The sequence below is a fragment of the Lutjanus erythropterus genome, chromosome 1, assembly GCF_056507025.1.
Source record: "Lutjanus erythropterus isolate fLutEry1 chromosome 1, fLutEry1.hap2, whole genome shotgun sequence".
In the NCBI taxonomy this organism is placed as follows: domain Eukaryota; kingdom Metazoa; phylum Chordata; class Actinopteri; order Lutjaniformes; family Lutjanidae; genus Lutjanus; species Lutjanus erythropterus.
In genome coordinates, this window is record NC_139317.1 from 1,004,683 (window position 1) to 1,017,434 (window position 12,752).

General features: G+C 36.8%; 1 protein-coding gene across 1 annotated transcript in view; it reads right to left on the minus strand.

The window, feature by feature from the left end:
• Positions 1-2,263: 2,263 nt before the first annotated feature.
• Positions 2,264-12,752, minus strand: part of kifc3 (kinesin family member C3) — a 54,398-nt gene continuing 43,909 nt past the window's right edge. Inside the window, exon 23 of the mRNA XM_084741440.1 lies at positions 2,264-2,882. Coding sequence (XP_084597566.1) covers positions 2,874-2,882 — 9 coding nt within the window. The 3' untranslated portion in view covers positions 2,264-2,873. The remainder of the gene's footprint in view (positions 2,883-12,752) is intronic.

A 12,752-nucleotide genomic window follows, 5' to 3' on the forward strand; every position in this document is an offset into this window, starting at 1 on the left:
AAGTACCAGAGCGCTCTAGGCCGAAGGTCAATAATTGATTTTGTTATCGTGCCGTTTGATCTGAGGCTGTATGTATTGGACACTCGGGTGAAGAGAGGGGCTGAGCTGTCAGCTGATCACCATCTGGTGGTGAGTTGGGTCAGGTGTTGGAGGAAGCCTCTGGACAGACCCGGTAAGCCCAGACATGTAGTGCAGATGAGCTGGGAACGTTTGGAGGAGGCCTCTGTCCAGGAGACGTTCAACTCTCACCTCCAGCGGAGCTTTTCTGGCTTCCCTGTGGAGGTTGGGGACATTGAACCAGAGTGGTCGATGTTCAAAACGTCCATTGCCGACGCTGCAGCTGAGAGCTGTGGTCTTACGGTCATAAGTGCCTCAAGGGACGACAACCCTCGAACATCGTGGTGGACAGGTAAGCTGTCCAACTGAAGGAGGCGGCCTTCAGGGATATGCTACCTCAGGGGACTCTGGAGGCAGTTGCAAGGTACTGACAGGCCTGAAGGACAGCAGCCTCGGCGGTGACACAGGCAAGGCAGCGGGTGTGGGAGGAGGATCAGCACCTCTAAGTCTCAGGCCATGGTTCTCAGCAGGAAACCGGTGGATTGTCTAGTCCAAGTAGGGAATGAGTCCTTATCCCTAGTGAGGGAGTTCAGGTGTCTCAGGGTCTTGTTCTTGAGTGAGGGGACAATGGAGTGTGAGATGGGCCGGAGAACCGGAGCGGTATTGCGTTCACTTTACTGCAGTGTCGTGACAAAAGGGGCCAGAAGGCGAAGCTCTCGATCTACCGGTCAATCTTCGTTCCTAAAAAACATAATTGTAGTTAGTAGTTTGCTGAAGGTGTTGAACCTCCAGCTCCGTATTAAACAGTTATGAGATGGTGATGTCATTAATGGACGGGACCAGTTCCACTTAGTTTTGAGTGTTTATTTAAAAAGGGAATAAAAAACAACAAACTGTAGAAGTCTACAGCGGAGACGAAGCAAGCAGACACACAGCAGCTCATTCCTTTTAACTACAACTACATCTAGCTACGAACTTGCTCCACCTGCGCCACATCAAGCTCAGCACCGGGTCAACAGCTACAGGTCGGTTCTGTCCGAGGTCAAAGGTCACCGGTGGTGACCGGACGACAGCAGGAGCACACCGTGGACGAGCGGTCCAGGAACAGTGAAGATTTGTTTGACGAAGCTTTTTCAAACATCCACAAGAACAGAAAAAACAACAAGCGTGTACACAGGAGAGAACATCATCATATTGCTCACGTCTGATTGGACAGATTGGGATCAGTGGAGTACCCTGATTGGATAAAGGAGGACCGCGAGGACACAAACACGGCCTCCATTAGAGAACTACAGAAGAGACGTGATGAAATGAGATTAACGTCAACGATTCAGAAATGTACGGAGGCTGAGAGCAGCCGTGGTGACAGTTTTTTAATGCCGTTATCCTGAGATCAGGATTATTAAAATAAATTACTTTTGTTTTCTTGAGATCCCAGGATGATTATGTAAAACAGAAAAACAGACGAGATAATTAACTTGATTGAGATAACAAAACTAGTTGATAAATTAACCTGTTATCTTGATATTGAGGGAAAAAAGGCAGATTAGATAATTTATCATGAAAAAAACATCTGGATAATTACAGAACTTCAAACTTCAAAAGTGAGATAATGAAATAATCAACTTGTGATCTCAATAACGGCAATGTCTCCTCAGAAACACGTGGCATCATCCAGCAAAAATAAACAAATAAAATAAGATTTAAAAAAAAAAAAAAAAGGCAGATTTCTAGAGATAACAATATAATTAATTGAAAAAAGACTTACTTTCTCAGGATCACAGGATAATTATGGTGTTAAGATAAAAAAATTAACTTGTGATCTTGAGATATCTGCATTTAAAAAAAAATATTTGAAAGCACAGCCATTCTTGGCTTCTATAAAAATCATCATTTTCATCAGAGAACTGTAAGATTAACCTCAGAAAATGTTCAAATGGCATCTTCCACCAAAAATAAAAATTGACAAAAAATAATAAATAAATAAAGATATAACAAACAAAAAAAGGTGATGAGATACGAAGATAAGATTCGTCATGAAAAAGTGACGTCTGTTTTCTCAAAATCCTGGAATAATTATGGAGAAAATAAAAATCAAGATAATGAAGCAATTTTAATAAATCAAAATAAACCAAAGTCGGATTTTTTGAGATAACAAGAAAATTTATCCAAAAAAAAAGACTCGTCCTCTCAAGATCGTGGGACAATTATGGTTGAACATGAAAAACACGATAACAAATTCATTAACTCGAGTTTAACTGCATCAAAGCACGGCTGTCCTCAGCTTCCATACACATCTTACTTTTCATCTCAGAATTTCAAGATTAACCTCAGAAAATGTTCATGTGGCCACGTCCACCAAAAATAAATCAAATTAAAGCAAAATAATAACAAGATTAAAGCATGTCAAACATAAATATAGAAGAATATGATGCATATATTAGAATCAACCACATCTGGAATTGTGGGTTAGAAAATAATCTAAAATTTAAAGTGCAACTTGACAAAGAAACAATAAAAGAAAAATACTGTGATTGGAGAGTTTATATACTGAAATCAGACGTTAGTAATCAGTTCAGTCCAGGGAGGGGGCGGAGCTTCTTTATAATTGTTCATCATCAGCAGCAGGAAGACGCGAAAACGTTTGGCCACGTTCTCTGCTGTGAGACAACAGAGAGAAGTCTGTTAAAGTTCCCATCAGTCTTTGCTCCTCCGTCCTGCTCTGAGGAGAGACATGAGTCCCAGAGGGGTGGGCGGAGCCTTGGGGCGTTTGCAGACACCCCGCCCTCTTCTCCCTCTCCCTCAGGCCGTCAGCTTCAGTCGTCCTGCAGAGAAAATCAGAGCATCAGTCAGCAGTCACATGACCCGTCTTACTGTTAGACCATGTCCACACTGCTGCCAACAAACATCCAGACCCTTCAGTCCACACCAGCAGAGGCATTCAAGGACACGCTCACACATGGCTGGATTTGTTTCTTGTCGTGCTGAATGTGTGCAGGTCAGGATGATGTTGGGTCAAACACATTTAAGAACACGTGAAGCAAATATTCGCAGATAATGCAAACGGTAGGTGAGTGAACAGGAAGTGAATATTCGCCAGTGTTAATTTCATACATGAGTGACTTCTGGTGCTAACACATGTTTACACCTGATACTAACACGTTTACATGTTGTACTAAGGTGCTAACACATGTTTACACCTGATACTAACACATGTTTACATGTTGTACTAACACGTGTTTACATGTTGTACTATGGTGCTAACACATGTTTACACCTGATAGTAACACATGTTTACATGTTCTACTAAGACGTTTACATGTTGTACTATGGTGCGAATACATGTTTACACCTGATACTAACACGTTTACATGTTGTACTAACACATGTTTACTTGTTGTACTAAGGTGCTAACACATGTTTACACCTGATACTAACACGTTTTCACCTGATACTAACACATGTTTACATCTTATACTAACAGGTTTACATGTTGTACTATGGTGCGAATACATGTTTACACCTGATACTAAGACGTGTTTACATGTTGTACTAACACGTGTTTACATGTTGTACTAAGGTGCTAACACATGTTTAAACCTGATACTAAGACGTGTTTACATGTTGTACTAACACATGTTTACATGTTGTACTATGGTGCTAACACATGTTTACACCTGATACTAACACGTTTTCACCTGATACCAACACATGTTTACATGTTATACTAACACGTTTACATGTTGTACTATGGTGCGAATACATGTTTACACCTGATACTAAGATGTGTTTACATGTTGTACTAACACGTGTTTACATGTTGTACTAAGGTGCTAACACATGTTTACACCTGATACTAAGACGTGTTTACATGTTGTACTAACACCTGTTTACATGTTGTACTAAGGTGCTAACACATGTTTACACCTGATACTAACACGTTTACATGTTGTACTAACACATGTTTACTTGTTGTACTAAGGTGCTAACACATGTTTACACCTGATACTAACACGTTTACATCTTATACTAACACGTTTACATGTTGTACTATGGTGCGAATCCATGTTTACACCTGATACTAAGACGTGTTTACATGTTGTACTAACACGTGTTTACATGTTGTACTAAGGTGCTAACACATGTTTACACCTGATACTAAGACGTGTTTACATGTTGTACTAACACGTGTTTACATGTTGTACTAAGGTGCTAACACGTTTACACCTGATACTAACACGTTTACATGTTATACTAACACATGTTTACATGTTGTACTATGGTGCTAACACATGTTTACACCTGATACTAACACATGTTTACATGTTGTACTATGGTGCTAACACATGTTTACACCTGATACTAACACATGTTTACATGTTGTACTATGGTGCTAACAAGTTTACACCTGATACTAACACGTTTACATGTTGTACTATGGTGCTAACACATGTTTACACCTGATACTAACACATGTTTACATGTTGTACTATGGTGCTAAAACATGTTTACACCTGATACTAACACACGTTTACACCTGGTGCTAACACATGTTTACACCTGGTACTACTAACATGTTTACACCTTGTACTAACATATTTTTATACCATGTTGTACAAAGGTGCTAACACATGTTTACACCTGATACTAACACATGTTTACATGTTGTACTAACACGTGTTTACATGTTGTACTATGGTGCTAACATGTTTACACCTGATACTAACACATGTTTACATGTTGTACTATGGTGCTACCACATGTTTACACCTGTTACTAACACATGTTTACATGTTGTACTAACACGTGTTTACATGTTGTACTATGGTGCTAACACATGTGTACACCTGATACTGACACATGTTTACACCTGTTACTAACACGTGTTTACATGTTGTACTAAGGTGCTAACATGTTTACACCTGATACTAACACATGTTTACATGTTGTACTAACATGTGTTTACATGTTGTACTAAGGTGGTAACACATGTTTACACCTGATACTAACACATGTTTACTTGTTGTACTAAGGTGTTAACACATGTTTTCACCTGATACTAACACATGTTTACATGTTTTACTATGGTGCGAATACATGTTTACACCTAATACTAACACATGTTTACATGTTGTACTAACACGTGTTTACATGTTGTACTATGGTGCTAACACATGTTTACACCTGTTACTAACACATGTTTACATGTTGTACTAACACGTGTTTACATGTTGTACTATGGTGCTAACATGTTTACACCTGATACTAACACATGTTTACATGTTGTACTATGGTGCTACCACATGTTTACACCTGTTACTAACACATGTTTACATGTTGTACTAACACGTGTTTACATGTTGTACTATGGTGCTAACACATGTGTACACCTGATACTGACACATGTTTACACCTGTTACTAACACGTGTTTACATGTTGTACTAAGGTGCTAACATGTTTACACCTGATACTAACACATGTTTACATGTTGTACTAACATGTGTTTACATGTTGTACTAAGGTGGTAACACATGTTTACACCTGATACTAACACATGTTTACTTGATGTACTAAGGTGTTAACACATGTTTTCACCTGATACTAACACATGTTTACATGTTGTACTATGGTGCGAATACATCTTTACACCTAATACTAACACATGTTTACATGTTGTACTAACACATGTTTACTTGTTGTACTAAGGTGTTAACACATTTTTAACCTGGTACTAACACATGTTTACATGTTGTACTAAAACGTGTTTACATGTTGTACTAAGGTGCTAACACATGTTTACACCTGATACTAACAAGTTTACATGTTGTACTATGGTGCTAACACATGTTTACACCTGATACTAAGACGTGTTTACATGTTGTACTAACACGTGTTTACATGTTGTACTATGGTGCTAACACATGTTTACACCTGATACTAACACATGTTTACATGTTGTACAAACACGTGTTTACATGTTGTACTATGGTGCTAACACATGTTTACACCTGATACTAACACATGTTTACATGTGGTGCTAATACATGTTTTCACCTGTTACTAACACATGTTTACATGTGGTACTAACACATGTTTACTTGTTGTACTAAGGTGTTAACACATGTTTAACCTGGTACTAACACATGTTTACATGTTGTGCTAACACATGTTTACACCTGATACTAACACGTGTTTACATGTTGTACTAAGGTGCTAACACATGTTTACACCTGATACTAACACATGTATACATGTTGTACTAACACGTGTTTACATGTTGTACTATGGTGCTAACACATGTTTACACCTGATACTAACACATGTTTACATGTTGTACTATGGTGCTAACAAGTTTACACCTGATACTAACACGTTTACATGTTGTACTATGGTGCTAACACATGTTTACACCTGATACTAACACATGTTTTCACCTGTTACTAACTCAAGTTTACATCTTGTACTATGGTGCGAATACATGTTTACACCTAATACTAACACATGTTTACATGTTGTACTAACACGTGTTTACATGTTGTACTAAGGTGCTAACACATGTTTACACCTGATACTAACACGTGTTTACATGTTGTACTAACACATGTTTACATGTTGTCCTATGGTGTTAACATGTTTACACCTGATACTAACATGTTTACATGTTGTACTAACACGTGTTCACATGTTGTACTATGGTGCTAACATGTTTACACCTGTTACTAACACATGTTTACATGTTGTACTAACACGTGTTTCATGTTGTACTAAGGTGCTAACACATCTTTACACCTGATACTAACACATGTTTACATGTTTTACTAACACATGTTTAAATGGTGTACTATGGTGCTAACACATGTTTACACCTGATACTAACACATGTTTACATGTTGTACTAACACCTGTTTACATGTTGTACTATGGTGCGAATACATCTTTACACCTGATACTAACACGTTTACATGTTGTACTAACACGTGTTTACATGTTGTACTAAGGTGCTAACACGTTTACACCTCATAGTAACACGTTTACACCTGATACTAACGCATGGTTACATGTTGTACTAACATGTGTTTACATGTTTACACCTGATATTAACACATGTTTAAATGTTGTACTAACACGTGTTTACATGTTGTACTATGGTGCTAACACATGTTTACACCTAATACTAACACATGTTTACATGTTGTACTAACAGGTGTTTACATGTTGTACTATGGTGCTAACATGTTTACACCTGTTACTAACACGTTTAAATGTTGTACTAACACGTGTTTACATGTTGTACTATGGTGGTAACATGTTTACACCTGTTACTAACACGTTTACATGTTGTACTAACACGTGTTTACATGTTGTACTAAGGTGCTAACACATGTTTACACCTGATACTAACACATGTTTACATGTTGTACTAACACATGTTTACATGTTGTCCTATGGTGCTAACATGCTTACACCTGACACTAACACGTTTACATGTTGTACTAACACGTGTTTACATGTTGTACTAAGGTGCTAACACATGTTTACACCTGATACTAACACATGTTTACATGTTGTACTAAGGTGCTAACACATGTTTACACCTGATAATAACATGTTTACATGTTATACTAACACATGGTTACATGTTGTACTATGGTGCTAACACATGTTTTCACCTGTTACTAACACAAGTTTACGTCTTGTACTGTGGTGCGAATACATGTTTAACCTGGTACCAACACATGTTTACATGTTGTACTAACACGTGTTTACATGTTGTACTAAGGTGGTAACACACGTTTACACCTGATACTAACACATGTTTACTTGATGTACTAAGGTGTTAACACATGTTTTCACCTGATACTAACACATGTTTACATGTTGTACTATGGTGCGAATACATCTTTACACCTAATACTAACACATGTTTACATGTTGTACTAACACATGTTTACTTGTTGTACTAAGGTGTTAACACATTTTTAACCTGGTACTAACACATGTTTACATGTTGTACTAACACGTGTTTACATGTTGTACTAAGGTGCTAACACATGTTTACACCTGATACTAACAAGTTTACATGTTGTACTATGGTGCTAACACATGTTTACACCTGATACTAAGACGTGTTTACATGTTGTACTAACACGTGTTTACATGTTGTACTATGGTGCTAACACATGTTTACACCTGATACTAACACATGTTTACATGTTGTACGAACACGTGTTTACATGTTGTACTATGGTGCTAACACATGTTTACACCTGATACTAACACATGTTTACATGTGGTGCTAATACATGTTTTCACCTGTTACTAACACATGTTTACATGTGGTACTAACACATGTTTACTTGTTGTACTAAGGTGTTAACACATGTTTAACCTGGTACTAACACATGTTTACATGTTGTGCTAACACATGTTTACACCTGATACTAACACGTGTTTACATGTTGTACTAAGGTGCTAACACATGTTTACACCTGATACTAACACATGTATACATGTTGTACTAACACGTGTTTACATGTTGTACTATGGTGCTAACACATGTTTACACCTGATACTAACACATGTTTACATGTTGTACTATGGTGCTAACAAGTTTACACCTGATACTAACACGTTTACATGTTGTACTATGGTGCTAACACATGTTTACACCTGATACTAACACATGTTTTCACCTGTTACTAACTCAAGTTTACATCTTGTACTATGGTGCGAATACATGTTTACACCTAATACTAACACATGTTTACATGTTGTACTAACACGTGTTTACATGTTGTACTAAGGTGCTAACACATGTTTACACCTGATACTAACACGTGTTTACATGTTGTACTAACACATGTTTACATGTTGTCCTATGGTGTTAACATGTTTACACCTGATACTAACATGTTTACATGTTGTACTAACACGTGTTCACATGTTGTACTATGGTGCTAACATGTTTACACCTGTTACTAACACATGTTTACATGTTGTACTAACACGTGTTTCATGTTGTACTAAGGTGCTAACACATCTTTACACCTGATACTAACACATGTTTACATGTTTTACTAACACATGTTTAAATGGTGTACTATGGTGCTAACACATGTTTACACCTGATACTAACACATGTTTACATGTTGTACTAACACCTGTTTACATGTTGTACTATGGTGCGAATACATCTTTACACCTGATACTAACACGTTTACATGTTGTACTAACACGTGTTTACATGTTGTACTAAGGTGCTAACACGTTTACACCTCATAGTAACACGTTTACACCTGATACTAACGCATGGTTACATGTTGTACTAACATGTGTTTACATGTTTACACCTGATATTAACACATGTTTAAATGTTGTACTAACACGTGTTTACATGTTGTACTATGGTGCTAACACATGTTTACACCTAATACTAACACATGTTTACATGTTGTACTAACAGGTGTTTACATGTTGTACTATGGTGCTAACATGTTTACACCTGTTACTAACACGTTTAAATGTTGTACTAACACGTGTTTACATGTTGTACTATGGTGCTAACATGTTTACACCTGTTACTAACACGTGTTTACATGTTGTACTAAGGTGCTAACATGTTTACACCTGATACTAACACATGTTTACATGTTGTACTAACATGTGTTTACATGTTGTACTAAGGTGGTAACACATGTTTACACCTGATACTAACACGTTTACTTGATGTACTAAGGTGTTAACACATGTTTTCACCTGATACTAACACATGTTTACATGTTGTACTATGGTGCGAATACATCTTTACACCTAATACTAACACATGTTTACATGTTGTACTAACACATGTTTACTTGTTGTACTAAGGTGTTAACACATTTTTAACCTGGTACTAACACATGTTTACATGTTGTACTAAAACGTGTTTACATGTTGTACTAAGGTGCTAACACATGTTTACACCTGATACTAACAAGTTTACATGTTGTACTATGGTGCTAACACATGTTTACACCTGATACTAAGACGTGTTTACATGTTGTACTAACACGTGTTTACATGTTGTACTATGGTGCTAACACATGTTTACACCTGATACTAACACATGTTTACATGTTGTACGAACACGTGTTTACATGTTGTACTATGGTGCTAACACATGTTTACACCTGATACTAACACATGTTTACATGTGGTGCTAATACATGTTTTCACCTGTTACTAACACATGTTTACATGTGGTACTAACACATGTTTACTTGTTGTACTAAGGTGTTAACACATGTTTAACCTGGTACTAACACATGTTTACATGTTGTGCTAACACATGTTTACACCTGATACTAACACGTGTTTACATGTTGTACTAAGGTGCTAACACATGTTTACACCTGATACTAACACATGTATACATGTTGTACTAACACGTGTTTACATGTTGTACTATGGTGCTAACACATGTTTACACCTGATACTAACACATGTTTACATGTTGTACTATGGTGCTAACAAGTTTACACCTGATACTAACACGTTTACATGTTGTACTATGGTGCTAACACATGTTTACACCTGATACTAACACGTTTTCACCTGTTACTAACTCAAGTTTACATCTTGTACTATGGTGCGAATACATGTTTACACCTAATACTAACACATGTTTACATGTTGTACTAACACGTGTTTACATGTTGTACTAAGGTGCTAACACATGTTTACACCTGATACTAACACGTGTTTACATGTTGTACTAACACATGTTTACATGTTGTCCTATGGTGTTAACATGTTTACACCTGATACTAACATGTTTACATGTTGTACTAACACGTGTTCACATGTTGTACTATGGTGCTAACATGTTTACACCTGTTACTAACACATGTTTACATGTTGTACTAACACGTGTTTCATGTTGTACTAAGGTGCTAACACATCTTTACACCTGATACTAACACATGTTTACATGTTTTACTAACACATGTTTAAATGGTGTACTATGGTGCTAACACATGTTTACACCTGATACTAACACATGTTTACATGTTGTACTAACACCTGTTTACATGTTGTACTATGGTGCGAATACATCTTTACACCTGATACTAACACGTTTACATGTTGTACTAACACGTGTTTACATGTTGTACTAAGGTGCTAACACGTTTACACCTCATAGTAACACGTTTACACCTGATACTAACGCATGGTTACATGTTGTACTAACATGTGTTTACATGTTTACACCTGATATTAACACATGTTTAAATGTTGTACTAACACGTGTTTACATGTTGTACTATGGTGCTAACACATGTTTACACCTAATACTAACACATGTTTACATGTTGTACTAACAGGTGTTTACATGTTGTACTATGGTGCTAACATGTTTACACCTGTTACTAACACGTTTAAATGTTGTACTAACACGTGTTTACATGTTGTACTATGGTGGTAACATGTTTACACCTGTTACTAACACGTTTACATGTTGTACTAACACGTGTTTACATGTTGTACTAAGGTGCTAACACATGTTTACACCTGATACTAACACATGTTTACATGTTGTACTAACACATGTTTACATGTTGTCCTATGGTGCTAACATGCTTACACCTGACACTAACACGTTTAAATGTTGTACTAACACGTGTTTACATGTTGTACTATGGTGCTAACATGTTTACACCTGTTACTAACACGTTTACATGTTGTACTAACACGTGTTTACATGTTGTACTAAGGTGCTAACACATGTTTACACCTGATACTAACACATGTTTACATGTTGTACTAAGGTGCTAACACATGTTTACACCTGATAATAACATGTTTACATGTTATACTAACACATGGTTACATGTTGTACTATGGTGCTAACACATGTTTTCACCTGTTACTAACACAAGTTTACGTCTTGTACTGTGGTGCGAATACATGTTTAACCTGGTACCAACACATGTTTACATGTTGTACTAACACGTGTTTACATGTTGTACTAAGGTGGTAACACACGTTTACACCTGATACTAACACATGTTTACTTGATGTACTAAGGTGTTAACACATGTTTTCACCTGATACTAACACATGTTTACATGTTGTACTATGGTGCGAATACATCTTTACACCTAATACTAACACATGTTTACATGTTGTACTAACACATGTTTACTTGTTGTACTAAGGTGTTAACACATTTTTAACCTGGTACTAACACATGTTTACATGTTGTACTAACACGTGTTTACATGTTGTACTAAGGTGCTAACACATGTTTACACCTGATACTAACAAGTTTACATGTTGTACTATGGTGCTAACACATGTTTACACCTGATACTAAGACGTGTTTACATGTTGTACTAACACGTGTTTACATGTTGTACTATGGTGCTAACACATGTTTACACCTGATACTAACACATGTTTACATGTTGTACGAACACGTGTTTACATGTTGTACTATGGTGCTAACACATGTTTACACCTGATACTAACACATGTTTACATGTGGTGCTAATACATGTTTTCACCTGTTACTAACACATGTTTACATGTGGTACTAACACATGTTTACTTGTTGTACTAAGGTGTTAACACATGTTTAACCTGGTACTAACACATGTTTACATGTTGTGCTAACACATGTTTACACCTGATACTAACACGTGTTTACATGTTG